Here is a 17,187-nt window from a genome sequence, read left to right as displayed (position 1 = left end):
AATCTTTTGAAGTTTAAGGTAGGGTAGGCAATTGCAGAGAGGCTAGCAATAGCAAGTTAGCTTTGAAACCATGAGATCCCACCCTCCCTTCAGATATTCTCCAAAGCCACGCCTCCTCCAAAACACATGAACGCACACAGCAGACAGTGTTAAATTACCTCATGTCTTAAATCACATAACATTACAACAAAAATCAACATAACCAACTTGCATGACATAACGCATTAATCCGAGTCTGAGGACGTCACAGGTTGCTATCTCGTAATTACATTATGACATGGCGTGAACGCAACGTAAGCTCGTTGTTTTAGTTCGGAACTGTAAAAGGCGGCTGCTGTTTGTTTTTGGCGCTCAGTGTCTGTCTGTGTACATCTCTGCATAGCCTTATGGTGTCTGCACACCAAAAGCATATTTAATTATTTGCGCAAGTAAATTACATACAAAGTCAATGCACATACACGAATAGATGCAAATTTGCGACGTGAATGACATGTATTGGGCAACACGATTGGCGTGGGTTAGCACTGGCCTTCCACAGCAGGTACAGAGCAGTAATAGTAGTTATCTCCAAAATGGTTGATGATGGAAAAAAATGGCAGAAAGAAATGTTGTTGTTGATGTGCGTGAAAACACTCCTCATCGCGCGATCCAAGTAATAATCAAGAAACTTTACTGCAGTACCATGAGAGCAGCAGGCGTAATGATATGACGCAGCGCCTGAAAATAGGCTACCTTCCGTCAACACAACGGAACTATTTTCAGGCGCTGCGTCATATCATTACGCCTGCTGCACTCATGGTACTGCAGTAAAGTTTCTTGATTATTACGCAGGAATGAGAGTATAGTTCCTAGCCATATCAGCCTAGAAAATCGCAACTTTACATTTTCTGTCGGTCTTAGTGCACGATGTAACTACAGAAGAGTCAAGTTTTAAATAGGAAAAATATCGAAACTCTTTGGTCATTTTTTATGAGAAATGCTAATGGTCTTGTCCACTTCAATGATGTATGCTAAGCTATGCTAAAAGTGGTACCGCCAGAACCGGAGATCGGCTGAATGGATTCAAAAACAGTAAAACTCAACAGTTTAACTCTGGGGGAGTTGTAAATTGAGCCTATTTCCCAAAAAAGTGGAGTATCCCTTTAATGACATATAGATGTTAAATGTGTGACTTGGAACAGTCGCTGGTCGTCATGTCACTGTCTTCAACTGAACCGCCATCTTGTGGTTACTGTATGCCACTGCACCACCGACTGGCTCTCCTGTGAGGTTATTTATAGGGCGAGTGAATCGAGATGAAGTGGAAAGACATTAAAGGATTAGAGCATAACTAATGCAATGCAGGATTACAGAGAAAAGGGGGCAGGGAAAAAGGCAGAGTAAACAGAGAGTGAAAAAGACTGAGAGAGAAGTGGATAAAAGGCCTGGAGGTAAAGAGAACGACTTGTAGTTTAATAGCAAGTGATTCAAATCTAATAGAAATTTAAGATCCAGCACATTGGATCCCGCATGGCGTACTCAGGTGAAGACACACTCACAGGTGAGATGATGAAGAAGACACTTGTTTTAGTTGGAATGGATAGAAATCTGAAATTGAATTATATGCTGGTTTTGGTGTGAAAATTTCATATTAATGCCTTTTTAGATAGGACAAACGTTTAAGTGCCACTCGTGGAAATGTTTCTACAGTATTTTTTTTCTCATTTTATATTGCATTTAGTATTGTTTTATTACAAGTTATATTATCATTGTAACAATTTGAATCAAAAGTTGAATTGAAAATGTTATGTTTTAGCTTCTGGTTTGTCCCCCTTTGTGCTTTAATAACGGATTGATTACATTTATTAATGAATTACTTCTGATTAGTGAACTACCATATATTTCAGTAACACTTTATTTTACAGTGTCTGTTACACATCTTACATGTTACAGTTAACACTAAACCAAACCCTATCCATAATTATAGTGCATATGTACGTATTTCTTATTACTGTACTCAGTACTTATTTAATACACCGTAACAAGGGCAACTTAAAATAAAAGGTTACACTTTATTTGGTAACACTTTATTTTACAGTATTTTTGTTACATATGTTACATGTATTTAATAACAGTAAATTATGCATAATTACATGCAACTAACCCTCAACCAAATACTAATCCTATACCCTACCCTATAGTAATGTATTTAATTAATATTACTCAGTACTTAAATGTATAATTAAATTGTAACAATGACACCTTAAAATAAAGTGTCACCCTTTATTTAAATGTGTCTGTGTTACAGTGTAATTATACATTTAAGTACTTAAAGCGTCAAATATTGAAGCATGGTCAAAATGATTCCCGAGGCGTCAGTTTCATGACGCCTAGGGATGAGAATGGGCTGGTACTGAGTAATAGTAATTAACAGCATGTACTTACTATAGGGTCAGGGTTAGGAATAGGGTTTAGTTTAGGGTCAGTTGCATGTAATTATGCAAAATTTATAGTTATTAGGCTACTACAGTAACTACATGTAACGTGGAATAAGGACACTGTAAAATAAAGTGCTACCAAATAACCAATATTTCTTATTCATTTTACGTTTCACTGTAAACATTTCTTTGTTTGGGATTTTTCAAACCCCTAAAATTGTGTTTATTTTCTTGTTTAAATCACAGATTCTTCATGTGGTCTCAGATTTCTGTATCTCGCCTTTTTTTTGGAGAATGTTTTAATATTTGTGCATGTGTGTGCATTTGTGTTTATCTTGCAGCGATGAATGTGGAGAGGATTATTGAGTTTATCAGAGAGGGCGATCAGAAAGGACTCAAGGCAGAACTACAGCAATTTAATCGAGAGGTACTAACAATTAACAGTGATTATGTTCAGTCCGGTGGCTTCAAAACCACTGTATTAATAACATTTGCACTGACAATACATGTCATTATAAAACAATCTACTTTGCACAAGTTGTGCACACAAAGCTCACATTTTATGTAATTGCTCATTTCTAATTGCTCTCTCTCTCTCTCTCTCTCTCTCTCTCTCTCTCTCTCTCTCTCTCTCTCTCTCTCTCGCTCCTAGTATGCACAGTGCTTCTTCTATGATTTGGAGCAGCGGGACAGAAGAAAAGTAAGGGATATTTGAGTGCAATTACACATACACACTCACAGGAAAGAACAATGAGGTCTCTTTATATATTTAAATAAGAAAAAGAAGCCAGTAGCTCCCAAGTTTCAGAAAAGATCTCAGCAATGTATTTAAAGGTACACTATGTTAACAACATTTAAACAATGAGTCAATACATCATCAGTCCTTCTTCCTAAACATGTTTTTGTCTTACCCTGATTCACTATGTTAAGCCTATTATAAGTGATGGTTTTTGTTGCGTGGCTGGGCATGAGGTTACTTGTCACAACGAGTGAGAAAGGTTGACATGAGCCACGTTTCCACCGAAATTACCCGGTACGATTTGTCCCAGGAACTTTTTTTCCCCCAGACCTGTTGCTGTCTGTGATTCCACCGCGGTCTAAAGTACTGTGAAGATTAGTCAAATAGTCCGGTGACGTAGGACTGCGCGCTACTTTACAGTTCCCGCTGGATTTCATGCTCTGAATTTAAGCTTAATAAAGCCTGAACCTCATCGTCAGTCCATCGGTCGTATTTTTTTAAACTCCATTGTTGATTCGAATAGCAAACAACTGTTACTGCAACAGATGGTGGTTGAAATAAAATGTTGCGTGGAGTCAACCAATCAAAATGCGGCATGAACTCAACCAATCAGCATGTTCAGCGCCCAAGTCCCACCTCTGAAAGTTCCTGAACTTTGAAAAAGTACGGTCTCACAAGCAGGGACTTTCTGAGGGGGGAAATATTTACCCTCAACTCCATGCGGTCCTGCGGTGGAAACACAACAAGTACCAGCCCAAAGTCACTAGATCCTGGGTAAAGTTCCTGCGGTGGAAACGCGGCTATGGTTGACCGGCTAAATCTTGAACCTCCCATTTGGATCTCTTGAAACTCTTGGATCACCCATTTTAAAAACTCGCCGAACAGAGGAGAGTCTGCTGGCAAAAAGAGAAAGCAACAGAGCTTGTAATAAAACAAGAATCAACATTGGCTTGGCTTTGTGGAGGTGGCGAGAACTGAGGGATTTGAAATGTTGTAAAAGCGACACTAAGGTGGCGTTTTTATTGCTCAACAGTTGAATATGGCATTTTATTTTAAAGATAAATTGCCATATGTAGCTTTCTAAGAGACAGAGTTCAATGTAAAGCATTATCTTTTGTGCAGGATCATATTCATCCAGTGTCAAGCAGACCCGAAGCACAACCAAAACTGTGTTCTTCCACAAAATGCATGCAGTTTTGTTTTTAAACGCTAGAGGGATGCTAAGTTACATAGTGTACCTTTAAAATGTTCTCAAATTCAGGGATTTCTATAGCCTGGTTAAAACCAGACCATTCTCAGTTGTAACTGAGTTATGGTCTGGCAAAGCGTCATAGACAAATCATTTCCAGAGGGGCGTCACCAACGGAGTTGCGGATAGACCTAAACCCAATCAGAGCGATGAAGGAGATGACGTATGCAGAGCGGTGGAGTAACATCTCCGAGTGTTGTTCTTTGCTCGGTTTTTAACAAAAAGGAAACGTTCAAATGGCTTAAAACAGACGCGATAGCTGATTGGAACGAGTGATGTTCGACGGCGGAATCCATCTTTGTAATGTAGGCTACAAAATCTGCTTCAAAATCCCAGCGCTGTCGTCATCGTGTAAAGCCCGCCCCAACGTTTCTGATTGGTGCCGCGATTACGACGGATTGGAAATGGGCTTGAATGAGCTCTTTGCCAGACTAACTTTCAGAGCAAATCTAAATTTGCCGGAAGTTGTCTGGGTTTTCCCAGGCTAGGATTTCTATAAATTCCAGACCAAATGTTCTTCCCCGAGCAAATGGTCTATATGTTATGCTATTCATAGCTGATGTATTTTATATTTTGATTTCTCCAAATAATAGATTATTCCCAAATAAACATCTGAGATAACATTTATATTCAATTTACAAAGAAATAAGAACTATAAGCTATATGAAATTGTAAACTTTGAGTCATACACATTTCCTCTGGGCAGGAAATATTTCCCGCATGTCCTGAGTTGTTTGCTGATACTGCAGTAGTTGACTTGATCCCAGGCCTGCAGCTCATTAATATTTAGACCATAAGCTCCCTGCTAATTCCATTCCAGGTAGCATGTCAGTGTTGATGTGTCTACGTTAATTGCATTGAATTAACATTACAATATGATGTTGGTTCAACATCATTTTTACATCCTCAGTAATTGTTGAAACAATGTTGAAATTTCACAAAAGATATATTGAACAATATTGGTACAAACGTTACTTTACGAATGTTACAAACGTTCTAGAAATACTAAAACATTTTTAGAAAAACAAAACAAATAAGTATAAGTAAATAAATGAATGAATAAAATCAGGGATGTTTGGGAAAAACTTCCAGTCACTGATTGGATGGTTGTGGTTTGCTATTGGTCAGTCAGTCTCATGTAAGTGACAGGTTGTCCCGCCCTCGCGATTAAAGATTATGAGGGCACATATAATAAACACTGCAATATTCCATAAAAAATAGGAATTGCCATATTTGATTTCGTGAAAACTTTAGGATGAAAACTCAACATTGTATCAGTATCACCTTGCTGGGATATATTTCTCCTTTCCTGGTCCTTCAGCTTTGTTACTGCTTGTTAAAACATGCAAACACAAAACGCACACTTAGGATAGAAAAATTTATTGTCTTATCTTTTGGGTTGGTTTAATGATTTTCATATTTTTCTGTCGTCTGGCTGCTTGTTTAATCTGAAAAGAGGCAGGAGCTGGAAGAGGTATTATTTTCTAAATTCTTGAATTCCCTATAAGGCTACCGACATCCTGATTTGACCATTATGAACCCTCTCATTTTAGACTAGAAAAAAAAAGTACTTTATCAAAATGTCAAAAAACTTACTGTTTTTTTTTTTTTTTTGTGGTACTTCCTATGTGAACACACACACACACACACATTGTGGAAATGATTAGAAGGCAAAATAGTCACATTTGTGATCTTGACAGTCCAAACTGACCACATAGTAAATGAATGGGGCATATGAAAAACAGAGCAATGATTAAATAGTTTTTGATAATGTCTAAATATGAAAAACCTAATAAAAGTTTGTCTGTAATTATGCCTGAAAATACTGATGAGGAACTAAGTAACACACAGCCCCATAAGGGGTGAACGTGATTTCACATGTTCCTGGATCAACATCTGGAACAACATTCCAATCAACCAATCAGATTTGTAGGGCAAGTTTAAAGTTTGTTAAGTTTAGGCTTACAACCAGGGTTATGTCTTTCTACATCAGTTATTCACCTATCATTTCTCTCTGATTTTAGGGATAAGTTATGGGTAGGGTTAGGTTTTGGGATAGGGTTCCAGGATCAAAAAAAAAAAAAAGTTGATCCAGAAACATGTCTTACTTGGCAAAATCACGGTGGCTATACAGTAGCTATAAATAGGGCCACACAGGTATCTAGTGGTTACACTATTGATTCCACCAAATGGAATCATGCCTTACATTGGATTTTATATACCTTTACTGTATTTTTAACTTAAACACTCACTGTATTAAAAATCTGAAATAATTGTTCTAATATTTATCATTTAATAATGCTGCATAATTTGAAGGTAAATATTGTCCTGTACCATGAAATAAAAAGTTGCCATGTGCAATTTCTGGATCACTAGCACCACCGAAACTAATCACTGTTATATCTTAATCTCTATTGGCCTGTCATGTAACGACAAAAAAAAAACTCCCACAAATTGAATGCATGATTCACAGTATACTCAAAATGGCTCATTCCTATAATCGTTTTTTTGGGGGGGGGTCACCGCAGTTCAGAAAGAATAAAGTGCGGGATTATGTGTCAGACTCGGATTCAGACTACGATGAGTCCAGTGACCCAGACGTCATATTGAGACAGGTAATCTTGGCTTTTATAAATAAATACACAAATAAACCAATCTTAAAAACAACTTACGCCTTGGTTTCGTTTGCATTTCTCTCTCTTGCCCTCAGGCTCTGGCTACAGTTCTGATCAGGTTCCTCCAGACTGAACCGCAAGGGCGTTTGCTGAAAGAATGTCTGAGATCCTTACGAATCCTCTCGAGGGACAAAAAGGTTTTGGGACCTCTCATCACTGACAGAGCACTGCTCACTCTAGCCCACCTGGGCGGCATCAGCAATGCACCTATTCCAAAAGAAGACACCGACAATGATGTTGACCCCTATGATGACGTCATTTTGGCCATTTCTGAGAGCAAATTAGGCAGAGCAGATGAGGATGATAACGGTGGTGAGGAAGACGATGGTTCTGAGGCTGTAACCAGTGATGTGGTCTGGAGCAATTGGTGTGGTGATCGCAAGGCTAGCACGTTTTCAAACATCAGCCTCGTACCTTCTCGCAGGAGGAGCAGCGTTTATAAAGCTCTCTCACCCGGTAAAAGAGACAGCAGAGGAAGCGTTGGAGGAGCGGAGGAAGAGGCAGAAAAAGATGATGATGATGAAGAAGTGACCAGGAAGGAAGTCATGAAAATCTTATGTAACATTGTTTACAATAGTGCTTGGGCACAAGAGAGAGCCAGTGAACTCAGGTATGAGCCATTTCAACATATGATTCAAACTCTTTTTTTCAAACTCAAACCCTGAGTCCAGACCTTAAATTCATTGAAAGCCTTTGGGATGTACTGGAGTAGACTGTGCAGAGATAAATGTTATTTCCATGAAGAGGTGCATACATTTTTGTTGAAGATCTTCTATTGACAATGCAAGAGTCCAGCTCTCTGTAAAGTCTCCTCCAGCACATCCCAAACACTTTCATTGAGTTTAAAATCTGGACTCTGAAAATGATTAGTCATGCTACCTCCCAATCCTTATTTTACAATTTGAGTCTGATGAATCTTGACATTATCATCTTGGAATATGGCCATGATGTCTTGGTTGTTTAAGAAACAAAAAGCTACACACTCCATCAAATAGGGTTATGAGAATGAACTTCATCCCCAGAGCTGCTCTGAGACTCACTTCACCAGCATTTTACCATTTCATTTTAGAAAAACTATCATCAGATACCCACAGTAACTCAAAGGGCCCTACTTGTGCTTACCAGGGAAAGCTTGACCCCTGGGTTACAAGTCATTGCAAAAATGGAATCTATTGCAATGAAATTCATACATTTCTGTTACTAAAGTGTTTTTGGGGGCACTGTATTCACTGAAACTAAATATATTTGCATGTCATATGCTTTTTTTTCTTTTCTCTCCCACTGCTTGCTGTACTTCAGTCTCCTCTGTGGTCTGACAGAAAAGCTAAGTAAGGAGTTTCAGTCTGCATCTTCCCCTTGTGGCCAATTTTACACGCTCCGGTTCATGTTTTTACTGACGGCGCTGAGACCTGAACTCAGAACACAGCTGAAACAAGTATCTACTTTTCTCCTTCTATTATTTGAATTTTGAGGAAATTAATAATAATTAAGTCATATAAATAAATTAATAAAAATTAAGTCATATAAATAATATTTTCTGTTATCATATGCTAACATTCAAAAGTTTGGGGTCAGTGAGATTTTTTTTTCCAGCATTAAATTGATCAAAAATGGTGTTGCAGAAACTGTCCATTTCAAATAAATGCGGTTCTTTCACAATATTACTGTTTTTGATTAATTTTTGATCAAATAAATGCTCCCTAGTTGAGCACAAGAGATGTCTTTCTAAAATATATTTAAAAAATCATACTGAGCTCAAACTTTTGAATGGTAGTGTAAACTGTTGTATATCGACCAACGGCCACATTGCTATCTACATATTGTATTGCCGTTTTTGGTGATTTTTTAGAAAGGAGGAGTGTCGCTGTTGACCACAGTGCTGGAGATGTGTTTAGGTGTACAGTGGAAGGAACAGTATGAGGTCGTGCTGGATCCTGCAGCGCCTCCTGTAAGTGTGGAGGACTCACAGCAGGCTCAAGAGGCTCTGAAGATCCTTTTTAATATCACACACAGCACACACACTCAAGAACCTGAAGAGGTGGGTGTATGCAGACATAATCACACTCATGCTCACTCACCTCCCTTACAAACAATGGTACTATGTGATGTATCAGATGGTTGTATTGTAGTAAAACTGTAGTAAACCCACATTGCACTGAATAAATTGATATAAATTGTTAACATCAAGGTTCACATTGTTTCTACCACCAGGAAGCTGCATCTCTCTATCGCCACCTGGCTGCAGTTTTGCGTTACTGTCTGATGGTGTCCTGTGAGGAGGAGGAAGCTACAAATGAGTTAAAGGGGTTAGTGTGTTGATCAATATTTTTATTGCTCTATAATATTCTGGGTTGAAAATTTCAGTAATTATGACTCGTTCCACAAGCACAAAAGTGTGCACTAGTGACTGACACTAGAGGCTGCAGTTCAAATCCCGCTCGGAGCAGTGTGAGTTATATTGGTGCCGTGACCCGGATGGGAGTGAGATTTAGGGGGTGAGTGTAACAGAGGCAAGCTAGTAAGAGCTGGGCACATAAACCTCACTCCCCTGGCCTCAAGAGGCGCACTGACGACTGACGACTGACGCTGGAGGCTGCGGTTCAAAATAAACCTCACTCCCCTGGCCTCAAGAGGCGCACTGACGACTGACGCTGGAGGCTGCGGTTATAAATAAAACTTATTCCCCGGGCCCCAAGAGGCGCACTGGCGACTGACGCTGGAGGCTGCGGACTTTACCGTCCTTGTTAGCGCACCTGCCTCCCATGGGTCATGCCGGAGACAGGGGTTTGAATCCCGCTCGGAGCGATGCAAGTAAACCCAGGTCCAGAAGGGTTACATATGTACAGTAATGTACTTACAGTGGAAGTCAAATATAATTTACATGGATTTACAAGATCAAGACAAGCACACAAATTAGCAAGACAAGAATTAAAGATAATAGAAGTTAGTAATAAAAAAAAGTAAAAAATAAAATAAAATAGTACTGTTGTGTAGGTAATAAATAGACAAGTAAATGTGAGAATCAAGTGCACATATTAAGAGTCTATTAAGAGTCTAGTGCACATATTCATTTGGCTGACAGATGTATATACTGTGTGTGTGTATATATATATATATATATATATATTGGTAGGATTTACAAGATCATGACACAACCACACACAAAGTGAAATATAATAGAAAACAGTATTAAAATAGAATAAAAATAAGACTCCAAAATAATTATACAAAAATAATTACAATAATTAAAATAAAATATTTATTTTAAATTGTAATCATATTTTACAATATTACTGTTTTTACTGTATTTTTTATCAAATAAATGCAGCCTTGGTGAGCATAATAATAATAATAATAAAGCAACAAAAAAACAATGTTAATTGCAATAAATAACATAAAATATTTATTTTAAATTGTAATAATATTTCTCAATATTGCTGGTTTTGACTTTATAAGAATAAAAAAAATCTTGAACGGTAGTGTATGTTACTAATAATTGAATTAAATTGTATTTATTGTAATTTTTAGTGTATTTTTAATAATATTTTAATTGTACTAAATATTTTTGTGTGTTTTTATTTATTTTGTAAAACTTGGAGCATTTAATTCTAAGGGTCATGACATTAAAAAAAGGCATTAAGCCTACACACGGTGTGCAGGCAATAATTATAATAATAATAATAATCTAGAGCACATATTAATTTGACTGACAGATGCGCGACTGCCTTCCTTCAGTAACACCTGCATCTGATCGGTTCGTGAAAGCTTTAGAAAATGAGGAATTAGATGTGTGGTTTTCTTCAAAGTATTTCTCTCTCATATCTCTAAATTGACCACAGTGTGCCTCAACTGTACCAGTGTCACAGTGAGCACAGGCTCTTCCTTCTTCTGAAAGCCATGTTCATCTGTGTCTGCTTTTCTCCTCATCTTCACTCATATGAATTATGTAATGCATAACCTTCTCCACCTCAAAAGGACCATTTATTTTCTGTTTAACCCTTGTGCATCAATTAAAAAAAGTTACACAGGTACATAGTGGACAAAAATGTCCGTGTCAAAAAACTGCCATAAAAATTTGAAGCTTGGGAGCAGAGACTTCAGTTTGTTCTCAGAAGACCCTTGGCAGATTATTGCTGAAGTAAAAAATAATAATAAGTAAATCCCAAAAAATGTTATATAGGTTTAAGTTTATGAAAATTATTTATGAAACATATTTTATATAAAATATATTTTATGAAACAAGTTGAACTCTAAAACGGCTAGAAAATAAAAGCCATAAATCTAAATAAGTTGTGTTCCAAATTTGAGGTTGATATCTCAAAAAATGAGCTTTCGGTAAGAGTTTGGGCGCAGTAACAGATTTTCCCCATTGGATTCCAGCAAAACTCCACTGGTGCACACAGAGATTGGATTTGTTATTTGCAGTTGAGTTTTTCTCTCTCAATATTACAAACACACACATGCACACACACACACACATATTTTTTTATAACACACATCAACCACACTCTGACATCCATACCAACACACCCACACAATTATCGTTGCATAATTTACCCAATTAGCTCTATAATTTGCCGAAGCAGAAAACAGGAATAAAGCGAGTATTTGCTTTATAGGCCAAACCTGTAAATTTTGAAGCCTTGCCAACAGAATGAAAGCCTCTTACAAAAAGATTGCATCAGTTAAATGACCCTGGGTTTAAAAATTGCAGTTTTAATCGGTTTCAATGGGGACATTTTTATCCAAAGGCGCTGAGAGGAACTATTTTGTGTACCTGGTGCAAAATAGATTTTTTAAAGGAAATGGCGATGAAATAGTACAATTCCAATAAAAATACACACCTGTGCCAAATTTCAAGCAGTTAGCAGAGGCGGACAGAGTACACAGCTTCATTACTTGAGTAAAAGTACAGATAGCCCTTGCTAAATTTTACTCAAGTACAAGTAAAAGTACTACAGTCAGATGTCTACTTAAGTAAAAGTACTGAAGTACTTGTTTTTAAAAGTACTTGAGTATCAAGAGTACATTTTCTAAGTATTGCATTACTACTGCCACAGTGCCACTGCTTACATGTACAGAAACGTCCTACATGGAGTTATGAAAAATGTTAATGTTAATACCTTGGAGAATGTAAAAGGAATTGAAAGTAAAATCAAGTCATTTTCATCTTTTTACCATGTTGCTTTAATCCGCAAGTTGGAGGATGAATTTTTGTAGGCGGTGATGAAGGTCTGTTTTGATAAAAACAGCAAACTCTTGAAGCGAAAACTATCATTAACTTGTTCAGAAAATTGAAATAGTCTGGCGAGGTGGGGCCACGGGTTGGCACATTCCCGGGATGGATCTGTTGTGTCTTCATCCATTGTTTCGTCCATGGTTTCGTCTCTTATCTAAATCTGACCATGGAGTTGACTTTGGCGGAAAGCTGAGTGAAGGATGATAGGTGAAGGATGATAGGCTGTCCCAATCAGTGGCGTCTGCACAATCCAATCATGTTTGAGAGGGAAACAACAAATTGAGGGTGTCCGAGATCTGTCTTTTTTCCTTTTTTTTTTTTTTAGAAGAAGTAACGGGTACTCAAGGTTATGGATAGAAATGTAGCGGAGTAAAGAGTACAATATTTGCGTCTCAAATGTACTTGAGTAAAGTCATGAGTACTCCCCAAAAATTATACTTGAGTAAAGTACAGATCCCTCAAAATTGTACTTAAGTGCTGTACTCAAGTAAATGTACTCCGTTACTGTCCGACTCTGGCAGTTAGCAGCATTAACACAGGCAAAGTGATTAAAAAAACTAAACTGAAAAAGACAAAAATGTCCATAAGGATGCACAAGGGTTAAATATCCAACATTTATAGACTAATTTACGTAAAATACAAGCTGCACAATTCTGCTTTTTACAGACTGATGTTCTGTTTTAATCAACAGTATTCAACATTGGATGAAAACAGACCAGATTTTAGCATGACCTCACATCTCTGTCTTTCTCTCAGGCATGCAGTGAACATGCTGTCTGCTCTCCCGTTGAGTTGTCTAGACGTTCTGGTGTCTGTGCCTCTGGCTCCAGACTCACACCAGATGAACGGAGTCAACATGGACTGTGTGCAAAACCTTCTCATGTACATGGAGAGAAAACTGGAGCAGGTAAAAACAGGGTGAAAGAAAGAAATAAGGGAAGGGAGAAACAAAAAGATGGAGACAACAGAGAAACGGATAGATCATCATGAATCATATTGTCCTTGATATTTTGAGATTTAGGGCCAGATTTACTAACCCTCTTTAAAAAACTACTGTCAGGATTTACTAAAGATAAGACACGCAGTGAAATATTAGCACTGACAAGGCATGAACAGGGTTATTTTTTACGGCTGACCTTATTGCATATACATTTGTAGGAGTTTCCCATCAGACACAAAATTTATAGGAGGAGAGTATTTAAATGAATCATGCAAGGTGATTTAGTAAGGTTTGCGTTTGTCAGTTTATTGGTATGTTTTGCCATTATTTACTGCCCAAAAAAGGTCATTGGTCATTATGGAAATGATCCGGCTGCGTCTGTGTTCTTTAAATTACGGTAATTATCCTGTGAAAAACAACTTTCGGAACTTAAAACTATCCTAAACTGTGTTGTGAAAGGCAGCAGTTAGGTAGAAATAAGTCTAGTTCATGTCTTTAAGAGCCTTCCAAAAATCAGTCAATACTACTGTACTATAATAAAATATTAGCAATTCACAGTAACGTTCAAAGTTTTTTTTTAAAGAAGTCTCCTCTGCTCACCAAGGCTGCATTTATTTGATTGAAAAATTGTGAAATATTATTTTGATTTAAAATATTTAAATAGTTTTTATTTGAATATTTAATAAAATGTCATTTATTCCTGTGATCAAAGCTGAATTTTCAGCATCATTACTCCAGTCTTCAGTGTCACATGATCCTTCAGAAATCACTCTAATATGATGATTTGCTTCTCAAGAAATAGTTCTGATTATTATCAATGTTGAACAGAGTTGTGCTGCTTTATTTTTGGTGAAAACCATGCTAAAATAAATTCAGGATTCTTTGATGAATAAAAAGTTTAAAAGAACAATGTTAATTTGAATTTGCAAATGACTTCACTATCACTTTTGATATATTTTATGTATCCTTGCCGAAAAAAATGTGACTGATTTTTGGTAGGCTCTGAAAGGCGTGAAATATATTTTCATGACACAATTTAAGCATTTTTATTTATTGTGTAAATTTTAGAAAAATGTGGTGTGTTTGAAGGGTCAGAGAGGGTGGAAGAAGGGAGAAGGGAATAAATGATCTTTAATAGTGGACCTCAGGGGGAAAAGAAAAACAAAATACATGATATGACTCGCATATATTTTTGCATAACATTGCTTGTCATGTGCAACAGTGGCTTTTCTAACGCAGTGGTGTTTTACATGCAGGGTGAAAAGGTCAAAGAGAGACTGACCCCTGTGCTGAACTTGCTGAGCGAGTGCTCCAGAGGTCACAGAGAGACGAGACTCTACCTTAGACAACAGGCACGACTGCTGTTTTACATTATCATGAGGCAACACTGTCTAATAAAACACTTGCATTGTTTTGTATCAAATTGCATATGTTTTCTCACCGAGTACAGATTCTGCCTCCGTTAAGAGATGCTAGCACTAAACCTGAGAAGGGCAACACCTTGAGGAATCGTCTGGTTAGACTGATGACCAGCCTGGAGACTGAGCTCAAACACTGCGCTGCCGACCTGCTCTTCGTGCTGTGCAAAGAGAACGGTACCGCATAGAAACACCCAAGCATAGAGTATGAAAACTCAAACTGCACGCCAAATTACCACAAAAACAGAATGAAAAAATACAATGCAACACAAAATTTCAAAACCGAAAATAGCCACCCTGTTTTCCATCAACTATAATGACAGTATAAACATATGAATTACTATTTGATTTTTTTTAAACTATAAACATTGAGAAAATGATTGTACTTAACTTGAAATGTCCTCCTACAGTATTAGTCTGAGACGAGGAGGGCTTCTGACGAAATCTTGCAGGAGTACAGTTGGGATGTCCCAATTAGGATTTTTAAAGAGGACCTATTATTCCCTTTTACAAAGACTTAATTCTGTTTTGGGGCTCTACTAGAATAGGCTTTCACGCTTGAATGTTCAAAACCACTTTATTTTTCCCATATTCTCCATTGTTGCAGCTCCTCTCTTCCCAGTCTGTCAGTAACGCTCTGTTTAGTTTCTGTCTCTATGAAGCCCCTCCTTCCGAAATCCGCAATGTGCTCTGATTGGTTGGCAGAATCAGTGTGTTGTGATTGGTCAACCGCTTCAAGCGTGTTTGGGAATGTCACGCCCCTTCCCATAACCGGTAGTTGAAACACACTACTAACGAACTCAACCAGGCCCCGCCCCTTTAATTAATGTCTACCTTGGGTGGGTATTATTTAAATGAGGAATATTGTGACGTGTTCGTTCCCAGAGGAAAACTCAAGACTACAACAGAGGCGTTTCAGGGAGTTCAGAAACACTGACACTGATATAGAGAATAACTCTCGCTGGAGGGACTTTGTGAAACTTTGTAGACCTTTTTCATGCTCAAACAGCAACATTACACACTAAAGAAAGATGAATATGTAAAATAGTATAATAGGACCCCTTTAAAGTATCAGCTGATTGATGATATTTGCTTTGTCTTTTTCAACTTCAACTCCACAAAAGCATGAATCTACTATTACGTCCGTAAGTCCTAAAGATAATGTAGTGGGCGGGACTAACAGAAACTGGCGAATCTTATTTGACTTTTCGTTTTGACAAGCATATAATGTATGCACCTAAAAGGAGAGGGAAAACTAGGAAACTTTCTGCAACTGACCATGGAAACTTGCATTTAATTATTCCTTATCTAAATGTATAAATCATTATTGGGGGGGTTTATTACACTTTTCCATTCATCTAAATGGAAAAGAACCAACTTTTGATTGGGTGGGCCACATTTCAACCACTGTATTAAACACCCATGAGTTTTACCCCCAAGACCTAATATGCTGGGTTTTTCTTGGATATTCCAGTGAGACGTTTCGTCAAGTATACTGGATATGGGAATGCCGCTGGGCTCCTGGCCACTAGAGGCTTGCTAGGAGGTCAAAGGTCAAAGGCCACATCATCAGGCACACGGTACTCTAGCGACTCCGACTCCGACACCGAGGAGTACCGGCAGGTTAAAGACCGCGTGAACCCAGTGACGGGACAGGTGGAAGAGGAGCAGCCTGATCCCATGGAGGGAATGACAGAGGACGAGAAAGAGGAGGAAGCTCACCGGCTCATCAGTCTTTTCAACAAACTCTCAAAGTAAGGAACTTAAACCACTTATCAAAACACCAGTAAAGCTTTGTACACACTGCTCTTACACTCTCGCACCTTTTCCTAAACAGGGATAATGTGATTCAGCCAATGGGATTGAACCAAGCGGGTCAGCTGGTGCCACTGTCAGAGCTCAGGGACCTTTCAATGGAGGAGAGGGAATCAGAGGAAGAACACGATGACCTGGAGAACGTGGAGTAGATCGGCATGGATGTGGTGACCAAAACGATATACTTATAACTTAAAATAACTAGTCTTAACATTTTAACAGCTTAAACATAAAAACATACCCTTAAATATTACCTGAATATATCTAATTAAGACACTTGAATTAATGAATACACTACAGTTCAAAGGTTTGGGGTCAATAAGATACTTCACCAATAGATATCACTAATTAAAATGCTTCAACATCCACGTTTAAACAATAATAAAATCAGAAATGGACTTTCCCTGTCGGCGCATCACTCGTGTGATGCCTAATGTTCGTTTTTCAAGAGTAGGCTACTTTAGTTTTTTTTTCCTTCAACAGTGCGCTTGATGAATGAATTACACTAAAGTTCTCGCAAAGAGAAACGCACGGACTGCAAATACATTACCAACCAAACAAAAGCGCATTCTATTCTTGAGTGTTGTCGCGAGTCGTGCTCCGGCTGATATAGCCTATGCTACCTGATGATCAGTAGAGCTTCACCCAATACAATTCAATAAATACCAGTCACAATAAGCACTTAACTATTAAAT

General features: G+C 37.9%; 1 protein-coding gene across 1 annotated transcript; it reads left to right on the top strand.

The window, feature by feature from the left end:
* Positions 1-1,365: 1,365 nt before the first annotated feature.
* si:dkey-94f20.4 (synembryn-A) lies at positions 1,366-16,800 on the top strand. Its single transcript, XM_056246013.1, has 14 exons — positions 1,366-1,540; positions 2,759-2,844; positions 3,070-3,117; positions 5,862-5,879; positions 6,934-7,020; positions 7,116-7,690; positions 8,380-8,515; positions 8,930-9,118; positions 9,292-9,386; positions 13,076-13,226; positions 14,516-14,611; positions 14,710-14,854; positions 16,152-16,431; positions 16,515-16,800. The coding sequence occupies exons 1-14, from the start codon at positions 1,510-1,512 to the stop codon at positions 16,642-16,644; spliced, it is 2,067 nt and encodes a 688-aa protein (XP_056101988.1). The 5' UTR covers positions 1,366-1,509; the 3' UTR covers positions 16,645-16,800.
* The last annotated feature ends 387 nt before the right edge of the window (positions 16,801-17,187 follow it).

Source organism: Rhinichthys klamathensis, unplaced genomic scaffold (assembly GCF_029890125.1).
Source record: "Rhinichthys klamathensis goyatoka isolate OS25496 unplaced genomic scaffold, OSU_Roscu_1.1 h1tg000035l_1, whole genome shotgun sequence".
NCBI lineage: Eukaryota > Metazoa > Chordata > Actinopteri > Cypriniformes > Leuciscidae > Rhinichthys > Rhinichthys klamathensis.
This window is presented reverse-complemented; position numbering and strand designations above follow the sequence as displayed.

Bases quoted from the DNA above. Each gene is read 5' to 3' on its own strand.
- si:dkey-94f20.4 (XM_056246013.1), top strand. From the start codon at position 1,510: ATGGCGTACTCAGGTGAAGACACACTCACAG. The intron at 2,845-3,069 runs GTACTAACAATT...TCTCGCTCCTAG, and splicing joins TACAGCAATTTAATCGAGAG to TATGCACAGTGCTTCTTCTA. The intron at 9,119-9,291 runs GTGGGTGTATGC...TTCTACCACCAG, and splicing joins ACACTCAAGAACCTGAAGAG to GAAGCTGCATCTCTCTATCG.